General features: G+C 42.9%; 1 protein-coding gene across 1 annotated transcript in view; it reads left to right on the plus strand.

Annotated features, from left to right (window-relative positions):
• Positions 1–20,117: 20,117 nt before the first annotated feature.
• Positions 20,118–27,781, plus strand: part of LOC117562575 (paired box protein Pax-6-like) — a 30,057-nt gene continuing 22,393 nt past the window's right edge. The window contains 2 exon segments of the mRNA XM_034240433.1: positions 20,118–20,238; positions 25,724–25,777. Of these exon segments, the coding sequence (XP_034096324.1) occupies positions 20,226–20,238; positions 25,724–25,777 (67 nt within the window). The 5' untranslated portion in view covers positions 20,118–20,225.

Consider the following 27,781-nt stretch of genomic DNA (forward strand, 5'->3'; position numbering starts at 1 on the left):
TCAGAGGTGGTGTTATCTCTGAGAGCCCTCCATATCCCGGGACTGGAGAACAGAGGAGCCGACCTCATGTCGAGGGGCGGCCCCCTGCCAGGCGAGTGGGTGCTTCACCCGAAGGTGGTGAAGCAGATCTGGGCCCAGTTCGGGAGAGCGGAAGTGGATCTGTTCGCCAGCCGGCGAAACAGCCACTGTGCCCTGTGGTTCTCCGTGGCTCGGAGCGACGACCCACCCTTGGGGGTGGACGCGTTTGCACACGAGCCATGGCCAAGGAAGCTGCTCTACGCCTTTCCACCGCTGCTTCTCATTCTCCCTCTCCTGAGGAGAGTGAGGCGAGAACGTCTGTCAGTCATCCTAGTGGCTCCGGACCGCGTTGGGGCGCCGTGGTACTCAGAGATGACACAGATGAAGGTGGGCCAGCCCTGGGCGGTTCCCCAGTTCTGGGGGGCGATGTCTCAAGAGGCAGGTGCAATCGGGGCGTTACCTACTCTGGGCCCTCCTCTCCAGGCTTGGCTCCTGAGAGGGACAGGCTGAGACAGGGTGGATTGTCTAACAGTGTTATTCAGTCTATCCAGGCAGCTAGCTAGAGCTGGATCCACCACAGCCTGTTACAGGCCAAAGTGGCTAGGATTCCAGCGATGGTGTGAGGAGCGGGGAATAGAGCCTCTATCTTGTGAGTTAGGCTCTATTTTATCCTTCTTACAGTTATTGGTGGACAGAGGGCATGCGCATTCAACAGTGAAGGTGTATGCAGCAGCCATCTCGTCCTGCCATGAGGGATTTGGCGGCAGGTCAGCCTTTAGTCAACCACTGATTTTGCGGTTTTTACAGGGGGTCAGGAGGCTGCGCCCAGTAGTGCACGCCTCCACCCCACAGTGGGACCTGCTCCTAGTGCTCGAGGCTCTGGCCTCGGGGCCGTTTGAGCCTCTGGAGCTCTCCTCTCTGAAAGCATTATCGTGGAAAACAGCTTTGCTTCTTGCCTTAACGTCAGCCAAAAGGGTGTCCGAGTTAACTGCTCTGTCGGTGCACCCGAGTTGTTTACTGATTCGGGGTGACCGGAGCGGCGCGACACTCAGACCGAACCCCTCCTTTGTGCCCAAAAACCTAAGGAGTGCGTTCAGGTCGAGGGCTATTCAGTTAGGGGGGTTTAGTCTTCCCCCCCATGGTGGGGCCAGGGAAGCTAGACTGCACCTCCTCTGCCCGGTGCGTGCGCTAGCATATTATGTGGAGCGCACGGCTGCCCTTAGACGCACCGAACAGCTGTTTGTGTGTGTGGGGGGTGGTGTGATCGGGAAAGCTCTGTCCAAGAAACGCCTGGCAGGCTGGCTCTGCAAGTGCATTGCACATGCCTACGGACAAGCAGGGAGAGCCTGCCCCACGGGGGTTCGTGCGCACTCCACACGGGCTGTGGCTGCGTCAACAGCCTTATTCAACGGTGTGAGTGTGGAGGATATATGCACAGCGGCGTCTTGGTCGACGCCAGGCCCCTTCATAAGGTTTTATCTCTTGGACATGTCGGGCTCTTTCTCCTCGTCTGTGCTGGCGGGGGCAACACAGGACTGGTAGGGGGAGGGGGGTTGTGGGTCTCTAGCGAGGCCTTTAACCTAGAACTGGAGAGCCTGGACTGGTCAGATGAGCTCAGTGGTACACAAGTTGAAGAAACATGGCTTGGTTTCAAAAACAAATTCTCTGCAATACTCAATGATTTGGCCCCCCTAAGAACAACCAGGATAAAAAATCGCGCTGAGCCGTGGATGCACTCCGGCATACTGACCGCCATGAAAACCAGAGACAAAAAATGCTCTGAGTTTCATAAAAGTCAGTCAATGCTTTCCAAAAGCACGAGCAGTGAACTCCAGGCCCACGTGACTGTTTATTTCAATTTTTAGTTCAGACTAAGAAATGACGTAAGCTCCATGATCAAAACTGCCAAAAAGAATTTCATCAATGTCAAAACTGAGGAAAACAAAAATAAACCCTGTGAACTTTGGAAATTACTCAATAACCAGCTTGGCTGCAGTAAAAAACTCAAAACGAGATTTTCGAACTTAAACATAAAGACAGATAACAGGCTCATCACAGACAAACTGGATGTGGCCAAGTACTTGAAATTTTTTTTCACAAACATAGCCACAACTCTTGTAAATAAATTACCCTCCCACTCAGGGCTTTTTGGGGTAGATCACATCATGACCTACTACAAAAACCTAGGGGTACGCAAAGATGATTTCAGTCTAGCAAGGGTAACAACAGCAGAGGTACTCATTAAACTGAGCGCCCTCCAACCTAACAAGGCCACTGGCCACGACAATATCCCCTCCAAATTCCTCAGAGACACAGCAACCGCCATCTCACCAGTCATAGCTCACATAATTATCCTCTCCATAAAACAGGGAAAAGTACCCAAATACTTCAAAATTGCAAGAGTAACCCCCCTGCACAAAAAGGGCAGCAAATTGGACCCAGGCAACTACCGCCCTGTTTCTATACTTACCTCCATCTCGAAAGTCATGGAAAAAATAGTATATGAACAGGTCGAAAAGTACCTCGCGGAAAATAAACTAATCTATGAATTTCAATCTGGCTTTAGAACATCCCACTCCACTGATACATGCCTTCTTTATTTGAGCGACCACATCAAACAAGAGGTGGACGAGGGCAAGTACTGCGGCATGGTGATGCTGGACCTACAAAAGGCTTTCGACACTGTCAATCACCCCATTCTGATTGACAAGCTAAAAGCAATTGGTTTTGATAAACTATCGGTGAGCTGGATGCAATCCTACCTGGAGGGGAGAGAACAGATGGTCGAGGTAAACGGTACTCTGTCCCCCCCCCTCCCAGTGAGCTGTGGTGTTCCACAAGGAAGCATTTATGCAAATGACATGTCATCAGCATGTGACTGCAACTTGTTCCTGTTCGCGGACGACTCAGCCCTGCTGGTCTCTGACAGGAGCAGATTGCAGGTTGAAAAAACCCTCAGCTCTGAGCTCGGCAGAATCTGCACCTGGCTCACCGATAATAAATTATCATTACACCTGGGTAAAACAGAGTCCATTCTCTTCGGTTCGAAACATAATCTCAGCAAATCCGACGACTTCTCAGTTGCAGTGGGTGACATTATTGTCACAAGTAAGAAGGAAATTACATACCTAGGATCTATTCTTGAGGCAAACCTCTCCTGTGACAAAATGGCATCCAATGTAATAAAAAAAGTCAATCAAAGAACTAGATTCCTATACCGGATCTCCTCTCTGGTAAACAAAAACACCCTGAAAACTCTGGCAGGAGCACTCATTCAAGGGTACTATGACTATGCTTGCACGTCATGGTACCATAGCACCTCCAAGGCGCTAAAAATAAAAATTCATACATCGCAAAATAAACTGGTCAGACTACTGCTTGACCTTTCATCTAGAACCCACCTCACCTCTGCCCACTTTGACAACCTAGGATGGCTTAGAGTCAGTGGCGAGCCGTGACTTTTATACCTAGGCCCTCTGACCCCCACCCCTTCCCTCGAGTTATTACGTTACAGTGTATACTTCAGCAGAATATCAAAACAACGGCCCGGGGTGCAAAACGCAGCAATGAAAGCGACCCTCTACCACACAAAATAACCCTATTTGTGTTCTTTGAAATTGAAAAGGATATTGCGTTGTGTTTGTTACTTTCGTTGCAGTTGTATTAGGGGTGTAACGGTTCACAGAAGTCACGGTTCGGTTCGTACCTCGGTTTGGGGGTCACGGTTCGGTACGGTTTCGGTTTTTGCTGTTATTTATTTTTAACCATTGTGCAAGTTTTGGTATGAAAATAAGGAACTCTACCATTTGGAATCATTAACTGTATTACACAGTTAAAAACAAACCACAAACAGTAACACACACACTCAGATGGCCATATTATTTATAATGGCTAATGTCAAACAAAAAGGTTAAATAAGCTGTACAGCTAAAAAGAATGTCTTGAAAATATTAAAATAAATAATAAGAAAGTGTTTCAATCACAATCAATAAAAGGCAATACAGAACTGTATAACATCTCCTGATGTCAAAATATAAAATAAATACAATAATATAAAACAAAATAAAATCTGTACCTTTTAGGAGCAATGTCTAACATGTGTAATTAACTTGTGAGTGTGTGAGGCCATTATGCCTAAATAAAGGTACTCAAGCTTTACTCTATTTTCAAGTTTTTCTTCAAAAAGATGAGTTTGTCTACGTTGTCAGTAGTGAGGGCAGATCTGTTGGCGGTAACTATGTCACCTGCCGTTGAGAAAACCCTCTCGCTGGGGACTGAGACTGACTCGGATGTGATTGAGCATGTTTGACGTGTTACCACTAGCATACCGCACCGCTGTCGAACAACGCCGACACACCGTCCTCGTCCGATCCACAACTCGCACCCCATCATTGTTGTAGTCCACAGGGAACCCGAAATGTTCCCACACACCTGATTTAAAAGAAGCAGGTGGGTCTTCTAGCTCCTGTGTGTTGTGTGAACTCGCCATAGATACTAACTTTTCTTCTTCATATATTGTGTTCGTTTTGTTGTGTTTTGTTCTTGTTCTTCATTTGTTATTTACGGGCGGCTGGCTTTTAGGCGCAATACCGCCCCCTGGATTATATATAGTGTAATACTGCCCTGAGTGACAGACTTTTTTCCCACTCGTAAAAAAAGGCGTATTCGCCGTGTGACTGCATGTGCCGAACCGTGACGTCCGAACCGTGACGGTACGGGACGAATACGGATACCGTTACACCCCTAAGTTGTATGTCTTAAGTGTAATTTGGCATGCTTTTATTTTGAAGGCGAGTTAACGCTATTGACAGGAAGTTGTTGTTGTTATAGATACAAGAAAAGTTTCACAGCGGGTGGAACTTGTCATAAAGTCCGCGATAATAACACCCACCCATTTAGAGGGAAGATATGATTGGTCAATTGTACTGTCATTTGACATTACTCTCTCGTTCAGTTACTATAGCGGGGCCCTCTGTGAATTCATAGCTGGACCGCCTGGACGTCCAACAGCTCCTCTCTTCACAGACTCGCAGAGACGAGCTTCTTTCATTTAACCCTTCACATTCCAACAGAAACTGAATAGGCAGATTTGAAGGATTTATTTCTTTGGAAATGTTATTTTAAATACAATAAAATCAAGTTATTTTGATAAAACTAATGAAAAATATAACAAAAAAAATATATTAAAAAATATATATATTATTTTTTTTAATGTTTTTAAATATTTTTTTTAGAATATCTTAAGCCCTCACAGAGGGCCTAGAGGGCCCTGACGGCTCGCCACTGCTTAGAGTAGACGACAGAGTACAGCTACTTGCAATGGGCCTGGTCTACAAGATCCACTACACCTCTACCCATGTACATGTCAAAATTCTTCCCAAAGGTCAAGGAATACCATGATCAGGGCCGCCCCTCCCTACAGGCCAATCACGCAGGCTGCATGGGGCCCCGCCTTGCGCAGGGGGCCCCGCCCAGAGGGCCTCAGCGGCTGTGCGCAGTTCTCCGCTCAGTTCTCCGCGCATCCCCCGCGAGAGTGAGAGTGCGGCGCACGCCGCTGTGTGGACGGGCCGTGAGAGGTGACAAGAGGAGCACGTTTGTAACCCGACACCGTTGCAATGAATCGACATCTGACCAATCACGGCTTTGATACGGCCACTAGTGCAGGTGAAGAGATGTCGGTGAAAAGACAGTTTCAGTCCGGCGCAAAAAACAAAACATGAAGAAACTAGCGCATCACTCGAAGGTGGGTTATTGTATGAGTCAAATGTACAACTTACGAATGTTGTATAAGTCAAATTGCCATATTAAAACATCAGCTGCAATTCACGACATGAAGAAGGCAGTCTCTGCATAGCATATAGGCTAATGGAGATGCAGTTATTTCCAGCATTCTTTATTTACCATTCATTCAAGTATGTGATGCCTTTTATCTGCTAATATACAGGAGGAAGAGAGATACACTGTCTGTCTAGTTGGCTTACATAACAGTTAAAGTTTACAGCCTAAAAAACATGGAGCATTTTTTCCCCTTTTATTCATTTTTATGTCAATTTGCACATTTCATGGTGATGCTCAGCCTCTCCCCTTAACTCCTAACAGTCATCATCATGTCAACCACAACACAGAGCAATACTGATAGAAATGTGTGTGTAGTTGTTGATACATTGCTGACAGAGGGAACTAGAATACAGATTTAAGAAATATCATTTTTTGAGCATGTCATAAGCATGTTTTGTCTTGACTATATTACAACTATATTATAATAAAACAATATAGTATTTTTATTATTGAATTGATTATGATTATTATTATCAGTAGAAGTAGTTTATTTGCATTACTTATGTTGTTATCTTTTTGAGGCTAGTATTTGGCAGGAAATGCAAAATTCACCTGTAAACCCATACTGAACGACATACATGCACATTTACCATTTACCTCACTGTATAAAAAAGTAACCGTTGATAATAATAATAAACAGGAATTATATTTGCAAAGTAGCCTACTTTGTTTCCAAAAAAAAAAAGTTCACTCCTGTCGGTTGGGGGGGGGGGGCCTCATCTCACAATGTCGCTTGGGGCCCCAAGTTGGCCAGGGGCGGCCCTGACCATGATCATAACACAAATCATGTGAAACCCAGATTTGGCACAAAAAAGGGGGAATATACGTTTCGCAATTATGCCACATCAAGGTGGAACGCTCTTCACACAACTGTAAAGGAAAGTAAAACTATACTTACCTTCAAAACCTCTCTTAAAGAGCACCTTCGGGGGAGAGCATTGCAAAACTGGCCCCGGTAATGGTACAAATCTCAACCTGTCGTACAATGGACAGCTTCCCCCCATCTATGTATATACTCGCATTTTAGACTCTGTTACTAACTGTATATCTGTAGACTTGGTATGTCTTAAATGTCCGGTTAGGATGTATTAGAACAAAATCTAAAATGAAAATTGTAAATAAGCAATCTGTATGTAAAAAACCACCTGTATGTAAATTGTAAATAAGCCATCTGTATGTCAAATATGTCTTATATGTCTTAAATGATATGATGAATTGGAAATGGGGGACCCTGATGTAAACAAGACGAAAGTCTTTCTCTGGTCTGCATCCCCTTAACAATTGTATGTTTTGAGCTGTACTGTACTGTACCCAATATACAAGCTGTTAATACACTTTTCAATCAATCAATCAATCAAACCCCCTCCCCGGACGTAATGCGCCTTCGCTGTTCTCGGGCCCTCTGAGGGTCCCGGGATGGGCGAGGGGCGCATTGGGCCCTTACAGGGCTGGAGGGCTGCTCTCCTCTTGCCGAGAGGCAGGAGGGGGGGTAGCCCTCCACACTTTAGTCCACACACTCTGCACTGGGTCAGTGTTTGAGTGTGGGGCATGGGCTCTGGCGCTCTCCCTGTTATCCTTAGGGATTCAGGGAGGCAGGCGTGTAGTAAGCCCATTCGGGGCCGAGGGGGCTCTCCCCATCCGTTTGAGCACACTTTCTGCGAGGTAAGCGCAGCAGGGTGCGCTCTATCAGCCACAGCCCAGATTTCTCCTCGGTCACAACCGGGTTAAAGGAGAATGTGGGGCAGCAGCTGCTGACCATAAAAGCCGGTCAGGGGCAGTAGGGTGGAATATTGTTGTTGGACGACAGTGCGCGTATACATCGCGGCTCCACCCACTGTACCCATAGAGTCCAGTAGAGGGCGGAGCCTGTGAGAGATATAACGTTGGATTACGTATTGTAACCCTTGTTATATTAGCACAGGCGGAGCCCTCTACTCAGGGCACTGTCTGTCCTATTCCGCTCGCTGAAGAGAGGTGTAGGATGATAGTCAGGAGGCGAGGCCTCCTTTTATACGGTGTGATGTGTGCGCATTCAGGTAGGCCCGCCCAAGGCCGGCTACGTCTATAGAAGTCTCAGTGGGAGAATGCTCGCGGGGTAAGATAGTACCCATAGAGTCCAGTAGAGGGCTCCGCCTGTGCTAATATAACAAGGGTTACAATACGTAACCCAACGTTATAAGCCGTAAGTACTGGCCATAGTCAATACCGTAACTACGGCTCTATGCTGTGTAAGTACTGGCCATAGTTACTACTGTAACTACGGTTTTAAGCCATAAGTACTGGCCATAGTTACTACTGTAACTACGGTTTCAAGCCGTGCAAGTACTGGCCATAGTCAATACCGTAACTACGGCTCTATGCTGTGTAAGTACTGGCCATAGTTACTACTGTAACTACGGTTCTAAGCCATAAGTACTGGCCATAGTTACTACTGTAACTACGGTTTCAAGCCGTGCAAGTACTGGCCATAGTCAATACCGTAACTACGGCTCTATGCTGTGTAAGTTCTGGACATAGTTACGACTGTAACTACGGTTCTAAGCCATGTAAGTACTGGCCATAGTTACTACTGTAACTACGGTTATATGCCGTGTGAGCACTGGCCATGGTTACTGCTGTAACTACGGCTCTGTGCTGTTCTCTTCTTTAGAAGCTAGTTATCTGGTCTTAAACATGTGTGTTATTTGACTTGATCTCGCTTGATCGTTAGCAGCAGCCGCTCGGCTAACGCCTTGCGTGTACTGTTAAGCTTCTTTATGTTACCCAGCTAGGTGAAGGCAGTGCTCTCGCTCCCGCTCCCTCTGCCGGTAATGCGGATGTAGCTACATCCCTTTTTCTGTTCGGCGAGTAGTAGCACCGCTCTACTCTTCCCGTTCAGCAGGTAGCTGATGAAGGCTGTGTTCCCGCTCCCGGTTACGCTGCATCTGGCATTTGTCTCTAACTCAACCAGTGAAGGCAGTTCTCGCCCCCACTCCTGGTAGACGCCAAACTGCCTCGTTTTTCCGTTAAGCAGGTAGCCGGTGAAGGCTGTGTTCCCGCACCCATTCCCGGTTACGCTGCATCTGGCATTCGTCTCTAACTCAACCAGTGAAGGCAGTGTTCTCGCCCCTGCTCCTGGTAGACGCGGAACTGCCTTGTTTCTCCGTTAAGCAGGTAGCTGGTGAAGGCTGTGTTCCCGCACCCGCTCCCGGTTACGCTGCATCTGGCATTCGTCTCTAACTCAACCAGTGAAGGTAGTGTTCTCGCCCCCGCTCCTGGTAGACGCGGAACTGCCCTGTGTTTCCGTTAAGCAGGTAGCTGGTGAAGGCTGTGTTCCCGTTCCCGCTCTCGGTTATGCTGCAACTGGCATTCGTCTCTAACTCAGCCGGCAGTGTTCTCGTCCCCGCTCCTGGTAGACGCTGAACTGCCGTGTTTATTAATCCAGCCAGGTGAAGGCAGTGCTCTCGCTCCCGCTCCCTCTGCCGGTAACGTGGGTGTAATTACATCCCTCTTTCTGTTCGGCGAGTAGTAGCACCGCTCTACTCTTCCCGTTCAGCAGGTAGCTGGTGAAGGCTGTGTTCCCGCTCCCGGTTACGCTGCATCTGGCATTCGTCTCTAACTCAACCAGTGAAGGTAGTGTTCTCGCCCCCGCTCCTGGTAGATGCGGAACTGCCCTGTTTTTCCGTTAAACAGGTAGCTGGTGAAGGCTGTGTTCCCGCTCCCGCTCCCGGTTATGCTGCATCTGGCATTCGTCTCTAACTCAGCCGGCAGTGTTCTCGCCCCCGCTACTGGTAGACGCTGAACTGCGGTGTTTATTGATCCAGCCAGGTGAAGGCAGTGCTCTCGCTCCCGCTCCCTCTGCCGGTAACGTGGGTGTAATTACATCCCTCTTTCTGTTCGGCGAGTAGCAGCAACGCTCTACTCTTTCCATTAAGCAGGTAGCTGGTGAAGGCTGTGGTCTCGCATCCGCTCCCGGCTACGCTGCATCTGGCTACCTACAGAATGGCTCATTCATGTAGCGCCTGTATGGCTTCTCTTGAGCCCGAGGACGGCCACGACCGCTGCCCCTCCTGCCTCGGCCGCCTCTGGCGGTCAGTGGGGACGAAATTCGAGCATCCGAGGGAGGTTCTCACGGTAAACGCCTGCATGAGCTGTAGCTGTATGCCTCGGCCGCTCAGAGTGGCAAGAATCACTGAGGTGGAACGTCTGGCAGCAGCCAACAGACACCTCTCCTTGTCACATCCTCCTCCAGATCAATTTGGCCGTTCCCGGCGACTTGAGGGAGCGATGGCTATGTGTGCTCCCCCCAATAGAAGGACTAGAAACAGGCGGTCCTCTAAAGTGGATCGGCTAGCTGCCAATAGGGGCATGATGAAGTCGCCTCTTGGCCCTTCAGCCTGGGCCCGGTGTAGGGGCTGCTAGCGGGCCGCCTGTCCCCCCCCCCCCCCCTTCGGTTGACGCCCCTCCTTCGGTTGGCGCACCTCCTTCGGCTGACGCACCTCTGTATGAGGACGCCTTGTCGCTGGTACAGACTCGTCGCCAGGTTTGGCTGGCCCAGTCACCACTAACGGAGGCATGTAGGGGAGTCCTCCGTAGCGTACCAGTCAAGCCAGGGGAGCTGTTTAGGTCAGCTGCCCTGGAGGCACTGGAGCGTGTTGCCCAAGCTAGGCAGACCAGGCAGCAGCACTCGGGTCTTCGCAGACCTGTGCCCACTCCCAGCAGGCCCAGGGGCCGCTCTAGCAGCCGCACTCAGCCGCCGGATTACAGGGGTGGTCTGCAGAGGTCTTAGCGGCCCACTCAACCGCCTCCGAATGACTTTCGTGCCCCAGGTCGCCCGCCTTCCAGGTGGCCTCGTGCCCCAGAGCCTTACCGGCGCCCCCCAAGAGGCTCCAGGGGCCGGGGGGCTGGGCCCTGAAATCCCGGGGGCGGTCGTCGGCTGCTTTCCCAGCAGCAGCTCAGTTACTGGGCGGTCTGTACTTCCGGCCCTTGGGTGGTTTTCACCTTAACCCAGGGGTACGGACCGCAGCTCCGGCCCCTAGCCTTCGGCTGGGTCTAATTGACAGTCGTCAGCGATCCGGCAGGGGCCCTAGCTCTGGCCCAAGAGTTGTCCGTCCTTCTGTCCAAGGACGCAATCAAGCCAGTAAGACCATCTGCTTAGCCCAGGGGGTTCTACTCGGCGTACTTTCTCGTGAGCAAGAAAGTCGGCGGATTTCGCCCGATCTTGGACCTCAGAGGAATCAACAGATTCCTGAAGGTGCTGCCATTCTATATGCTGACCACTGCATATGCACAGGTGGAGTGGTTCTCAACCGTGGACTTGAGGGATGCCTACTTCCACGTGGGCCGGGCAAGATGGTGCCTTATATTCAGTTCCTCCGGCCCTTGGGCAGACTGGCAGCTGCCTCGGCCGCTGGGCCCTTAGGCCCGCTGTCGTTGCGCCCCATGCAGATGTGGCTGAACAGCCTTCACTTGGACGCCAATCTCCTGGTGGGCGTGCCCATGGGCGCAATCCCATCCTGCCAGGAGACCATCACCATAGGTGCATGTCTCTCAGGGTGGGGTGCAGTGCGGCAGGGCAGGACCGTTCAGGGTCAGCGGTCTGCCCAGGAGAGTGCGCGCCAGGTCAACGTGCTAGAGCTTCGGGCTGTGCAGCTTGCACTCACGCACTTTCTACCCCAACTGGGGGGCAAGAATGTGCGTGTTCCATGGGGACAGCATGTACGTTGTTGCTTAGACAACAGTCCCTTCTAGATAGTGGACGTTCTCACTCCACTCTGAATTTATGTGGCTGCAATTTCTGCCCGACATGTTCGTGTAACATGTTCGTGTAAATGTAACAACATTTATAATTAAGTAAATGTAACACCCTTTTCACCCCGGTTACACGTTTCATTTGCCCTGTATGATGGGCGCTGTAAGTGATGAAAATGGGGGATGTTGGCTTATCTGGCACCCGCAGCTCACAGCCAAAGTGCGAGTGAGCGTGGGATCGAGGGAGGGTGCAACGGTTCCGGCGCTGTTGTTATTAGTATCTGGTGCTAGCTGCTCTAACGGATATAAGAAGAAGATGTTTCTACAATAATGTGGAGGGAGAGTCCTCTCCAGTCAGACTGAGAGGCTCAGTGAGGTAAAGGACTGTGGAGTGTTTAGATAGTTCACTTTAGTCTAAGTTGTCTCAGTGGGTCTCAAACGTTTTGATCACAATTTATGTAAACACATATTTTCAAGGCACTCCTTTATAATTATTGGGATAAACAGGTTTTAAATCATTCCAATGTATACTATAGGAGAGTAACCAAAAATATCCTTTAAAACTGGAAAGATTAAAAAAAATGCATAAATATATAAATGTTAAGGTAAAATAAGATATGAACAACAAAAATAAAATAAGTTACATTCATTTGTTATTGGCTATGGTAGGTTATTGGTTATGTTCACATACTTATTTGATTACATCCACTTGTCTAAGATGACAACAGAGACTTTCGACCCAAAACCAGCTGTTGACTTGTGGATGTAAGCAGCTAATCACAGACTCAACCAGAGAGAAAGTAGTAGGCCTACATCATCAGCTACCATGTCTGACAGAGAGGAAGACAGTGAGGAGAACAGTCAGGAGGGAGTGATGACAGCTTGTAGGATTACTGGTCGTGCTAATGTTGTCTTGTGTTCTGTGTTCACCTCTGCATGTGTGTTCTGTGTTCACCTCTGCATGTGTGTTCTGTGTTCACCTCTGCATGTGTGTTCTGTGTTCACCTCTGCATGTGTGTTCAGCGCCGTGTGTCTGGCAAATAAAGTCAAGACCCCCTCAAAAGTTACGGTTTATTTCATTTTAAGGATGAGCACCAAGCAACATCTCCAGGTGCTCCTTTGAGAACCAGGGCAAAAAAGTTATGTGCACCCCTGGTTATATATATATATATATATATATATATATATATATATATATATATATATATATATATACCTATATATATATATAGGTATATTTATATAAATATATACAATTTCATATATACACACACATATATATATATATATATATGTGTGTGTATATGTCCGCATCTGTAGCCTGTTATTGTCTCATTATACCGCACTGTCAATTCATTAAAAGTAAATATATAAGTCATCATGAACTATGAGGGGCCGTGTAGGCCAAAATTCAAACTCACCTCACACACACACTACTGAAAACATCTGGCCTTGCACACACACTACTGAAATACTCTCACATTCACTACTGAACACCTCACACACACACTACTGAACACATCTGGCCTTGCACACACATTACTGAAATACTCTCACATTCACTACTAAACACCTCACACACACACTACTGAAAATTAAGCCTCACACACACACTATTGAAATCCTCTCACATTCACTACTGAACACCTCACACACACTACTGAAAATTAAGGCTCACACACACACTACTGAAAACATCTGGCCTTGCACACACACTACTGAAATCCTCTCACATTCACTACTGAACACCTCACACACACACTACTGAAAACATCTGGCCTTGCACACACACTACTGAAATCCTCTCACATTCACTACTGAACACCTCACACACACTACTGAAAATTAAGCCTCACACGTACACACTACTGAAATCCTCTCACATTCACTACTGAACATCTCACACACACAATACTGAAAATTAACCTCACACACACACTCCTGAAAAACATTTTACTGAAAGGTTCTCAGTAGGGAATGTGCATGTGTTTCACCTATGTGTGTGTGAGGGGATTCTTGCTGTAACGGAAGTCATTCTTGCTGTAACGGAAGTCATTCTAATGTAACGGAAGTAATCTGCTAGTGGTCTCTTTGCTAGCCCCGTTAGCTTCATTAGCTCCAGGCTGCTACTCGGACGTGCTTGTTGTGTTGATGCCTGGTGGAGTATTCTTCATTGAAATATCGCACTTATCTTATGGCTCTGCGGTTCAAACAGACCGTCTATGAATGCAGTTTATTCGGTAAGTGAAATTCAAGCACTTTATTTCTTACTTGTCTTTTTATTCAGCTAACAAGCGAGACGAAGCTACATCTGTGCTAACGATGCTATCCGTAGCATACAAGTTAAAACATAATGGAGAAGTGTAAAACATTAAGAAGGATTATACTGTAAAACATAAGGCTTCTCGGTGAGGTTGGTAAAATAAGGTCATGCTTTAGTTAGTTTGCTAGTTAGGTAACTGTATGCATTGTTATTGTTAATTTAAAATAGCTATGCTCGACGATGCAGACAGCTAGCGTCACATTAGTGTTGAAGAGCAGAGTACTGTATGCGATTAACCCATAGATTAACCTCACTATAAGATCTGTGTATCTGAAAAATATGAATTTCACATTTCCAGTTGGTTCCAGAAATAACGTTGACGTAGATATTGCAATATGGTTTGTTGAGCTGGAGTTGATTGTTGAAGCTTACTGGTTAACGTTCATCATATTAAACGAACGAACCCAAACGTTGTTGTTTTAATAATATTATTACCAATACTTACTTAGCATTTTATTATCATTACACTGGAGAAACCGATTTATTGTGGCAGCAGAACGTGAACATGTAACTTAATGCCTGCATTTGAGGACGAAAAATAGCTCAGTCAATGCTTTAGGGACAAGGAAATGATTTGTTTAAATATTAGATATGACGTTATGTGTGCTTCTGTGACAATGAAGCTTATTCATTGCATTACATTTGTTGAAGTTGTTTGTCTTTTACCCTTACGTGTGTGTTACAAATGAATGTGAATATGGCATAGTACAAATATTTAAATTGACTGTCTCATGAAAAAACGATTCTAAAATAAAAAGGACCCCCAAAGTGAGTCAGCAAAACTTTCAATAATAATCTAAGGTATTGAGTTTTGGGATGTTACTTGCATACAAATCTATAAATGCCTTAAGGTTTCTAAAACATACAATATGTGGTAAATGCAACAGTGGACCCAGCAAAGATTCACATTTTTGCATGATTTGTTATTGGTTTGTTGCTGTTACTTAATTTTAATAAATTCAAGTCAAGCTTAGTTACATGTGATGGTAGCTATATGCTCTTACCTGTGTGCCTCCTCCGCAACCAGACTGTATTCAAACTCTTAAGTACCAGTTCTATCTACTTTAAACAATTAAAAAGACAAAATCAACTACATTTATTGATATACCAATCTTTATTTTTGGGGCCTCTTCTTCTTTTAAATTAAACTTTCAGACAGGAGATATTGAAATACAGTAATAGTTTTGTCTATTTAAAAAAGAATGAGCCATTCCTTACAGTTAACTTAATATTTCTTATTGTCTAAAGCGTTTATGACACACATTTCCCCCTCATATTCACAGTGTGGATCAATTGAGACAGCGTGCAGAGACTTTGGGAGAAACCTCAGCATGACGGATGTCCTGTCTGTGGGTTTGGCTGGAGAGGACTGAGGTGGAGAGGTCTTTCTCTGGGAGGAGAAAGGCCTGATGAAGAAACCCCCTAACTGCATCTGTGAGCACATACTGGGCTCAGCTGTCACAAACAAATGATGGTCCTGTTTGACTTTGTGTTCACAATAAAAGTGTAGTTTCTTAGTGAATGTCCTGTATTGGTCTTTAATCTGAAATCAGCTTTTCATTTTCTTCTTGCCCCTCTGAGAAAACGGTGAGGCAGTTGTGTCCTTCAGGTATGTCCTTTCCTAACAGAAATGACAAGAAACATATGACATTATTGCAGAGCAAGTGTGTTATTTATGAAAGGTTTGTTTATTTAGCGGCTGTAGAAATAATGTATTTTTTTAATTTTAATGTGTTTTTTTAATTCATCACTTTGTACTACAAAGATAATCAGATTATGAATGAACAGTCTGTAGTTAATCAACATTAAAATATCTTATTAAATAATATTCAACTGCTCGGTTGTCTCACTGCAAGAACCACTTTTACCACGTCTTTTACAGACAATATGTAGAGACAAATGGTAGCAATTCTCACAATGTAAAATAATAATTGCCTTAAATACATTGAAATGTGAAAGCTGATTATAGTTGTTACTTTATCTATTTAAACCAGAACGTTTCTCGATTCTTTGTACAGTATGAAAGGAGTCTTTGTACCTTTGAGTCCATGCTGAAGTTCACTGATGTTAGGAATAGGTCTGTCTCTCGTGGTCTGCATCCTCTGGTCTGTCTGCATCACCTGGAAACTTTAAACAAACAGATGTATATGTAAAGTAACAATGTGTTGGTCACAGACTTTTTTTTACATGCAAATGTCATGTGATAATCTTTTTGTTATCCTTAAAAAAAAGTGCTGGATATCAAAGCCCACACACACGTAAGGGTAAAAGACAAACAACTTCAACAAATGTAATGCAATGAATAAGCTTCATTGTCACAGAAGCACACATAACGTCATATCTAATATTTAAACAAATCATTTCCTTGTCCCTAAAGCATTGACTGAGCTATTTTTCGTCCTCAAATGCAGGCATTAAGTTACATGTTCACGTTCTGCTGCCACAATAAATCGGTTTCTCCAGTGTAATGATAATAAAATGCTAAGTAAGTATTGGTAATAATATTAATAAAAACAACAACGTTTGGGTTCGTTTAATATGATGAACGTTAACCAGTAAGCTTCAACAATCAACTCCAGCTCAACAAACCATATTGCAATATCTACGTCAACGTTATTTCTGGAACCAACTGGAAATGTGAGATTCATATTTTTCAGATACACATATCTTATAGTGAGGTTAATCTATGGGTTAATCTCATACCGTACTCTGCTCTTCAACACTAATGTGACGCTAGCTGTCTGCATCGTCGAGCATAGCTATTTTAAATTAACAATAACAATGCATACAGTTACCTAACTAGCAAACTAACTAATGTACAAGCATGACCTTATTTTACCAACCTCACCGAGAAGCCTTATGTTTTACAGTATAATCCTTAATGTTTTACACTTCTCCATTATGTTTTAACTTGTATGCTACGGATAGCATCGTTAGCACAGATGTAGCTTCGTCTCGCTTGTTAGCTGAATAAAAAGACAAGTAAGAAATAAAGTGCTTGAATTTCACTTACCGAATAAACTGCATTCATGGACGGTCTGTTTGAACCGCAGAGCCATAAGATAAGTGCGATATTTCAATGAAGAATACTCCACCAGGCATCAACACAACAAGCACGTCCGAGTAGCACCCTGGAGCTAATGAAGCTAACGTGGCTAGCAAAGAGACCACTAGCAGATGACTTCCGTTACATTAGAATGACTTCCGTTACATTAGAATGACTTCCGTTACAGCAAGAATCCCCTCACACACACATAGGTGAAACACATGCACATTCCCTACTGAGAACCTTTCAGTAAAATGTTTTTCAGGAGTGTGTGTGTGAGGTTAATTTTCAGTAGTGTGTGTGTGAGGTGTTCAGTAATGAATGTGAGAGGATTTCAATAGTGTGTGTATGACGTTAATTTTCAGTAGCGTGTGTGTGAGTTGTTCAGTAGTGTGTGTGTGTGAGGATTTCAGTAGTATGTGTGCAAGGCCAGATGTTTTCAGTAGCGTGTGTGTGAGGTGTTCAGTAGTGAATGTGAGAGGGATTTCAGTAGTGTGTGTGCAAGGCCAGATGTTTTCAGTAGTGTGTGTGTGAGGTGTTCAGTAGTGAATGTGAGAGTATTTCAGTAGTGTGTGTGCAAGGCCAGATGTTTTCAGTAGTGTGTGTGTGAGGTGTTCAGTAGTGAATGTGAGAGTATTTCAGTAGTGTGTGTGCAAGGCGAGATGTTTTCAGTAGTGTGTGTGCGAGGTGAGTTTGAATTCTGGCCTACACGGCCCTTCATAATGAACACATCTGTCCATCAGACAGAGGGCTGCTGTGCCGCCTGTCATCATTAATGGACGTCTCTTTAAAATGACCGCTCAGAGGAGAGGAGTTCTCATTTCTCTAACCGCCTGCTGCTTCCCCTCCTCTCTCCTCGGTTACCATCCTCGACTCCTCCGCTCACATCTCCTGTGGGCGGGACTAAGACACGAGGATAGGAGTCCGGGATAGGAGTCGAGGAGGGCAAATGAGTGAAATGAGAAAGGCCCAGAGAGTCAGGAGCCTGCTCCCCATGCGACTCTCAAATGGCAGAACGGAAACCTAACACAGAGGTTTTACTAGGAACACACTTGCCTGACCCTAGAGGCCACTGAGGATATAGCAGTCAAGCAGATAGATGTCAGTCATTAGAATTACAGAACACTTGTGAAGTTAAAAAGGATTAGAACAGAGTGGAACAATCATAGGATGTTAACAAGAAATTATTTTAATAATGAATTTTAAAAAACTAGATTTTAGTTGTGTGATTAATGAAGTCAAAATGAAATTCTCCTAAGCCACACCTTCAGCAGATATTTGAAGACTTACTGTGTGAGAATAAACATTTAACATTACATGCAACTACACATTTGTTTCTATTGTTTTCACTTTTTACAGCACAAGACTGGGGCTCATCACATACTGTATCTTTACACAGTTACCACAGTGGTATTGAACTCCAAAAATGAAAAGGTGAAGTACTTATTGTTATAATTTGTCTTGGTTGAAGCAAAACACACAATTTAAAACTATTTGTATGAAGAGCTGCGATGTGTAGTTCCAAGCCACCTGCTCAAAATAAATAGGGGGCAGTATTTCACCTCTATACTATACATACACTCTCGATTAACAGTCAGCAACATTATCCGTTTTATAAAAGCCTTCTACAGTATCTTAACCTTTGTTTATATTTTAGTTGTGATGGCATATTTATTGTATTCTGAGTATTTGTTTTATATTATTCTCTCTTCTTGAGTTGAGTTGATATTTACTCCGTATGTAATTCTACCAGGAAAAGAGCATGTCATGCCCATAGGTCAAACATGAGAAAATAACTGAATGTGGTGAAAGATTGTAAGCTCAGGGTTCTACGATTTATATTATGAAATGTATGATTTCATCCTGTAATGTCTCATGTTTTCTCTGTTTGACAAAACATTTAAATGAAAGCAAAATAAAATGTAAACTACTGGCTCTGCCATGCTATCACATTAAATGCATGGAGACAAACACAAACCTTTATTTTTTCCGAGGGCAGGGCCAAGGTAAAAATAAAATGTGGCAAGTCTGCTTATTGATCTTTCTGATTATGTATAAGCATATATCTCTCCATTTAAAGGTAAATTATGCATCTGGCATTTCACTGAACTGAAGGAAATGACATCACCCCAAACATGCATGTGTATTATTAACATGAATTGTGATGTACACATATTTACATTCAGCCATAACTCCTCTTCTTTCTTAGGTGATCAACACACACACACACACACACACACACACACACACACACACACACACACACACACACACACACACACACACACACACACACACACAATAGGGACTGTAAATGATGTACAGTAATGTACTGTACCTAGGTATAATTCAGTTTGAAGGCCTGTGTGTGTGTGTGTGTGTGTGAGTGTGTGTGTGTGTGTGTGTGTGTGTGTGTGTGTGTGTGTGTGTGTGTGTGTGTGTGTGTGTGTGTGTGTGTGTGTGGTGTGTGTGTGTGTGTGTGTGTGTGTGTGTGTGTGTGTGTGTGGTGTGTGTGTGTGTGTGTGTGTGTGTGTTCAACAGTTTTTGTTGTTATGGGTCATCAGGGTCTAAAATGTTTTGGCTTGATTAAAAAAAATGGCAAGTGAGAATAACTGATAACCTTTCACTGCTGAGAATAATCATGTATTTAATATTTATCAATATGTTTGGACTGTATTCAGATGTTCAACAAATAATACAAATAAAGACAAATAAATAAAGACAATAAAGCCTTAGAATAGATTTGTTTAATGTTGACATTTGTAAAGAAAAAGCACGAAAAATAGGGAATATTCCTTTTTGTTGGATCTCATTTGAACCGTTGTATGAGCACAGTGAACTGCACGGAAGCTGAGCGAGGGATAAAGTGTGGGAGAGTGATCACAGCACACACACACACACACACACACACACACACACACACACACACACACACACACACACACACACACACACACACACACACACACACACACACACACACACACACACACACACACACACACAGTGACACACTCCCTCTCTCTGTCAAACTCCCAGCTTTCAGCACCCTGGCTCAGACCCCCCCCCCCCCCCCCTCCCTCTCTCCTCCCATCCTCTGTCTCTCGGCCCTCCCACTCTCCCCCTCCCTCCTCCTCCTCCCTCCTCAGAGGAGCAGCTCTGTCTCTCTGCACTTGTCTCCTCAGTCAAGGAGAAACTAATTGGAGGAAAGAATAGAAGAAAGGAGCTGTTGGAAAACTAAACGAAGCAAAAACTCCACTTCTCTGCAGCATGCCACAGAAAGGTAAGCTCGCTCTTTCTTTCTTTTTCTTTCTCTCCCTCCCTCTTTCCCTCACTCCCTCCCTCCCTCTCATCTCACCCTCTCTCTCCATCAGTCCGGAGTTTAAACGTTTATTTAGCAGATAAGGACAAGATGAATTGAAGCAAAGACAACAATGTTTGGAGTAAGAACGAATCAAGAAAGATAGGGGAAAATACAGTTTAGAGATACAAAAAAATCAAGAACTGAACATCTTTTATAGAAGAACAGGAAAAAAGCAGCAAATGTGACACAAAACTGAGTGAAAGAGATAGAGGAAGTAATGAGGAGGAACAACGTTTTCTGATCGCTCCACGGCAGCAGACATGTTCCGTGAAACACCTGTTACAATACAAAATATGCAAATGTTGCATTTATTTGTAATCGGAAATATATAAATGACTAACAAAGTCTAACAGCTTTGCTTATTCACTCACAGTTGTGAATTGCCTGTCAAATCAACCAATGTGTGGGCATGTGCCAGAATATTAAATCACGCAGTTCCTGTGAATTAAAAAAACGTTATGCATTCATGATATCTGAATAAACTGCCCCGCGTGCTCTGTCAAATCGGTTTGTGTGACATATTGACAGCCAGAGTAAACATTATGTTGTTGTTACAATACGACAGAAAGTGTTCTGAATAGACATCAGAGACTGTTTATTTCTGCTCGTTCAGCGTTGAACAGAAATAATTGTAGGTAGACAAACAAAACAAAAAAACACACAACAACAACTCTAGCAGCGCTCGTGCCGCGTGGTGATGCCGCCGCTCATGCAACAGGGAATACACTCTGAGTATGTTCTCTCCTGGATTATGACGCCAAAGTAAAAGCAGAAAATATTACCTGAGATTCCCCCAACTCCACGTTACAGAGCGGAGGAAGCGTGTTTTACAAGGTAGGCATTTCAGCTCTTTCGAGTCTTCCTTTATGGAGAAAAGCAACGTCATGTTCTCCTAAATTCTCAAAGACAACGAGTGTTTTCCCGCTTCATGATTCTCTGAGACCGGAAAAGATTTTGAGCATTTAGAGATTTAAATTGATTCATTTCATTCCATCCACGATATGTAGTTGTGTTTTAACTTTATTTGATACTTGTCTCACTGAGCAGTTTCGTCATTTCATCTGACGTTATGTCACGCCTCTGAGCTCAGTTAGGCTACATGAACTCACTTTAACATATTGCTTCGACACATGTTCGATATTTGCAGTCTGAAACCTAAATAATGTTCACGCAGTTTCTTTAACTATTTTTAAACTAAATCGTTAAACTAACGATATGGTTAGGAGGTTTTAATAAAACATTGAAATAGGTTATATAGCCTACACTAATTTTGTTTGTGAGGAAAAGGCGTCATTGTTTATATTAAAGCCAACCACATTCTTTAATGTAAAGTAATACTTTGTAGCTTGTAAAGACTTTCATATCTTTAATATTTCTGCTAAATACATTTTGTATAATATGTATATCGTCTATTAACATCAGACTCAAGGTAAAGTCATTGAGCCAATCAGTTGTATTTAAAACTATAAAGTTAGAAAGCGAAGGCCTTGCACTTTTTATTTGTTCATCATGGAGGCCCAGAATATAGATTAGTGCTGGAAAGGCCCACGCGATGTTAACGTCTCACTCTCAGCCATCAAAAGATACAAATAACATTTACTTTTCGGCTAATCTTTTGAGTTTCAATTCAAAGGCCCTTCATCATGAAATATCTGGTTATGAATATGAAAAAGCGTATGCTCTGAGTGTAAAACAATACGTGCTGTTTGGAGTGGGGGCTTTTTAAAATCCCTAACTACAAGACGATAAAGTGCGTCTTAATTGATGATCTAATTAAATCCGCTGTTAATTAACGTCTTAATTAAATTGAATCCAATTAACTGCATGATTAATCAGGTCGGAAGTGAATTCACACCGCATGTGAATCTGGAACATTTGTGTGTGTCAGAGAGAGGCTCCATATGTTCTGACGGAGGCGCGAGGACGCCTCTCTCTGCCGCGCGCACCTGAGCCACCATTTATTTTGGAACATCCAACATTGCCAACACTCATTTATGCACGTTATGATACAGAAAGCAGAAGTGTTGCCTATCTATTTATTTTTCTTTAATTTTTCGATTTGTATCTTGTCAGATTGGCTCAACAAAATCAAAAAGTACTTCTCGGCAACATTTATTTTTCCACGCGCACTAAAATGCAATTCAATATTTGTCATGTATTGGCTGCTACATTGTATTATTATGTCACCAACATCTTAAACATATCCTTATCATCTAGAAGGCTTTCTTTCATCCTGGAAAAGTGTTCAACCTCTTGGTTTATATCTTGTGATCGCTTTCAAGAATGTAACCTGATGCCTTAATCTTGCAGGCTGTAAAAAAACAGATTTAAGAGAATAAACAGCATTTACAGATTGACCCATTTAGGTTGAATTCAGCGCGTTCGTGTGAAATCATTAGCTTAAGCACTGTTTTTGCCTCCCTTTTAATTAAACACAAGTGTTCATGAAATGTGTTTTGGTGAGCTCACTGGCAGCGCAAACTCAGCAGACAGGCTCATATATTATCATCATGAACACATGTATTATATTACAGTTAGAATCAGAATAGCTTTTCACTTAAGGGGTTTATATTGGTGTTAAGTGCATATAGAAATATCAAGAGGAAATATAAAATAACTAGAATAGTCAGAAACATACATTTAGAATAGAAAACAAAATGTATGACTAAGAAAACATTTTAAAAACGTCATAGACCTAGACCTACCTTGAAATGCCGGTTAGCGTTAAGGAGGAGAGCACGCGACTTCTTTTGAACGGCTCATAATGTTGGATAAAAAGAACTAAATGTGTGTTATGAAGTTTTAATTAGTTTGCTGTTAATATTGCCGTGTTTTCTGAATGCCCAGTAAAAAGTTGTTACTATGTATAATGTGTACTTTACTTTATAATATTTATACTTTTTTTAAACTACGAAGCAAAAGAGATAGTATTAACGACTGAGAACAGCAAACTAACATTTATAACAGCAAATGCAGCCCTAACTCAAAACTATGCATGTCTTCTTATTGATACAAATGTTAAATTAAATAAAACATAATTATTATAACTATTCTCTTGATGTTAGCCTATAGAGTGCAGTGGGCTCGGTCTCTGCAGTGCAGCAGGCTCTGATACAGCGGCTCAATGAAACTTTTATTTTGTCATCAGTGTGTTCAACAGAACTCCTTTATGTCACTTGTACTGGTCAAATTGGGCTCCCCGCCGCGGTTTTGTGTGGCAGCTTTTTTAACGAGCCGCAACTAACGAGGCAACGACACCAAAATCCCGCAGACACACAAAGCATGCCGGGTATTTACCGAGCAGAGCCGCGGCTCCGTCCCCGGCCCTTTGTCTCCTTTCACAGGCAGAGAGAGAGCCGAGAGAGAGCAGGGACAAGGTGTGTGTGTGTGTGTGTGTGTGTGTGTGTGTGTGTGTGTGTGTGTGTGTGTGTGTGTGTGTGTGTGTGTGTGTGTGTGTGTGTGTGTGTGTGCGTGTGTGTGTGCGCGTGTGTGCGTGCGTGTGTGTGTTCATTATGCAGGTTGTTAATGACAAGAGCTTCAGAGCGCTTTGAAGCCTTTATTGGTCCGTTTTTTTTAAGGCAGGATAAAAAAGGCTTTGGTTTGAGTATTGAGATGAAGAATAATGAATGTCACATGCTTGTACTTTCTTCATGCATTGATGACAACACACGTTTAACTGGTCATTCTGGTAGGCCATTATCCTCACACTGAGAGGCACTTTTTTCTAGGGATAATGGAGTTTCTAATAACTTGTAAGATACATTTAACAAATAACACGTACATGATGTTTTGTTTCTTCTTCTCTTTTTGTGATTTGTTTTGTTATTTGCTTTTCTTTACTCAATCATTTGAACCCTTCCCATTTTGTTATGTCTGCCTTAGTTGTAACCTCCATTTCTTAAAATGCAACTAATACAATAACTTTATTATCCGTTAATATTAAAGTATTTAGACATTGCACAAAGTCAATCTGCATATATGTTATAGTTAAAAATCAGATGATCTATTTTTTAATTTGTGCTTATTGAACTGCTCAGAAAATTCAGAATTAATATAATAAATAACACAGTTTTAAATAACTTTTAATATAAAACATACAGACAAAAATAAATACAAAATGTATTTTTTTCAGTTCTTTTTTTCTTCTTCAGTTTATATCAGGCCATTCTAACTTTTTTTTGTATTGAAAATGTTAATTCTTACAAAGTAAAGGTTTGAACCATCAACAAACATACAGTACACTACGAGAAACACAACAGGTTTCTGTTGATTTGGTCTAAATAAGAAACCCATATTTGGGGACCAGGGTTATAAGGTTTGTATTAATGATTATAATGTAGGCCCTGTTTTACTGCCTATAATTCTTCCTTGGCATTTACAGCAATGAGAGTATTTTTGTAAGCACATTATGAGCTCTAAGGTTTCATTAATAACTTTGAGAGAGATGGAAAAGGAGCATTTTTAACGTCAGTCCGATCGGCTCTGTTCTAAAGGAACATCTCCTGCTGACGTACGTCTTCTCCCGTAAGAAAACAGCCTCTTCTCGTCGTTATCATTTGATTATTAGTAAAAACATTGGATGTTTTCTTAGTTTTGGGCCCAGAGATAACTAGGATAGATGAAGTCACATTTCACTCCTAATTTCTATAGTTCATATTTTCATATACAAGTCATACTTATGTTCCTATAGTGTGCACCAGCTGTCCCCCTAATCCCACACTGTCTTTGAGCTCACTATTTCAGTTCATTGTCAGTATGCAAGGTTCCAGGAGACCCTTTCAAAAACCAGATATGTTCTAACACATTGTTGAAGAGCTTGTGAATATTTACAAGGGCGTCACTTTGCTTTGAAAAGTCTTGGGGACATAATGGCTCAAAATAAAACAGAAACATCTTTTCTAAACAGTCTTTGACATGCAATTAAGAATAGGTTCATCAAAAAGCCAAGGGTTCTACAGATTTCACAACACTGTTATTTGCAGAAGATATGGTCATGCATACATGCCTCAATAGAACAGCATAGTTGATGACATTGGCTCATTTAATAATCAGTGCGAGAGGTTTTTTTTCCTTTTTGAATTGATGCTATTTTTGTATTGTAGAAAGTCCACAAAAAACAGTTCCTTAATTGTGTTGAATCTGAATCTGCCTGATGGACTCCAGTGTAAAACTTTAGCGACATTACAATACGTTAAATGAATCACAATATGACTTGACATTCAGTCATTCTGTTTGAATTTCTATTTCACCTAAACATTTGATAAAGGTTGCAATATCTCCTGAAAAATATTGAAGAAAATATTTGTTCCTCTTTCTCAACAAAGTTGATGAGCTGATGATCTGTTCATTGTCTGTATGGCTCTGCACATGCTAACAGTATCATATGTCTTCTTTCTCTGTACAGATTTCAGAAGTCAAACCAGCTGGGAGACCGGTGTGGCCTCCATGATGCAAAACAGTGGGTTACATCTCCAAAATATGTGTTGTCTCTGTGATACTGTATCCATGGTTATACGTGTGGTTGATCATTGTATCTAACATCATTTTAAAAACAGTTACAATAGCACAATTAAATTCTGGCAGCTGCGTTTCTTTTTTGGTGCTCAAATATCTGTTAAAATATACAATGTTCTATCATGGGTCTTCAAGTTCCTATATCAAATTCATGTTATAATCCGTATTGTATGACTAAAAGGAATCAAACGAAAACAGACTTTGAAATATCTGTTGTAAGATATTAAGTGCAGGTCTTCTATCTATAACTTATTTTGTAGTCATGTGTGACTAAAATGTTTGTTTGATAAGATCTGAGTTGTATATTATTGTAAATGATGAATAGTGAAGTCAAAAAGCTGGCCTGTACAACTCTGTGACAATGACCTCCACCTGATCTCTTCTTTCTTACTGCGGGACAAGAGGTCCATGCTGTCTGCAGTGAAGGTGTGTGGATTTCTTCTTTCTGTGTGTCTGCTTGTTTCTTTGTGCTGCATCTTTCCTCTGCCCGCTGTCAATCCCACAATGCACTGCTTCTACACCTCGCATTAATGGATGCTGCTGCTTGACATAACATTTAGCGGGTTTCTGTTAGGCAGGCTGGGTGCTATTATCACACCGCCTCCACTTTAATCAATTCTAATTCCAAATTGTGAAAATGGAGCAGCTGGAGGTCATTGAGGAGTATCTGAAGGTGAACACCAATATTCATCTGCTAAGATTATTAGTGAGTGAAGCTCAGGTCACATAGTAATTGATCTGAATCAACGTGTGTTCAGTGGTCAGTGAGGTCCATGTTCAGCGTCTCATCTCACTCTCATTGATGTGTGTGTGTGTGTGTGTGTGTGTGTGTGTGTGTGTGTGTGTGTGTGTGTGTGTGTGTGTGTGTGTGTGTGTGTGTGTGTGTGTGTGTGTGTGTGTGTGTGTGTGTGTGCGCTGTAGAACAAATGAGTTTACATCTCAACTACACATGCACTCAGTGAGCAAGGATGTTGCAACTGCATTTGTTTCATTCAGGTGTTGTTGGATGGTTCACGAGTTCAGAAGACATTTTTTCGACTTCTGCGTGTTCATGATTAAAGGAGATGTGTTGTATTTCAGTGTTAACCCTTAGATGCACGAGTGACTGGACCCTACACTCTTCCATAAGTGGGTCAAAAAGGACCCGTATTAGAATAATATGTGTTTTATGCCATTTCTGTCAGAAAAGAAAAATCACTTGTATAATATTTAGTATTATATTTTGGTTCACACTAGAAATATTTTATATTTAAAAAAGTTTTCCCAGAGGATTCCATAGAAAATGCATGCGGGTCATTTTTGACCCACTTATGGAAGCTTGGGGTAGTAATACAAAAACTACAATTTCTTAAAATGTAAATACAAAAATGGAATGGCATGATATCCAAAACACGTTTTTTGAGGAATAGCTGGAATATGAAATGATACAAAAATGTAATTACAAAGATACTTCAAGAAAACCACCTCAACGGGTCAAAAAAGACCCACTTATGCATCTAAGGGTTAAATACAGTTGATACCGTTTTTTTTAATATCTTTCAAGTCAAGAACCCATTTGTGTTATTGTTCGGACATCAAATGAATGCCCTGTCCAGCATGTGTATCCACATTTTTATTTTGGTTCCGCTCCCTCGGCTGACAGACAAACAAATACTGTAAAACCAAACCTTGAACATTCCTTTCTTGGCAAAGGTTATCCATCTTAGAACAATTTCAACACTCAGAGATCACGTGAAGGTTCTTTCCCCAAAAACGTTTGCAACCAAGCAGCCCGGAAGCTGTTCAGTTATCACATGACATAACAATAAAGGCGGAGAGCGTAGACCTCACTAAAGCTGGTCTGACCCAGACACCAGCACAAGCCTGTCTTCTTAATCCCACAACTGCCCGCAGTGTGTGCATTTGATTTTCTCCCGCCATAGCTTTACTGATATTCCTGTTCTGGTGA

The sequence above is a fragment of the Gymnodraco acuticeps genome, unplaced genomic scaffold (genome assembly GCF_902827175.1).
Source record: "Gymnodraco acuticeps unplaced genomic scaffold, fGymAcu1.1, whole genome shotgun sequence".
NCBI classification, from domain to species: Eukaryota; Metazoa; Chordata; class Actinopteri; order Perciformes; family Bathydraconidae; genus Gymnodraco; species Gymnodraco acuticeps.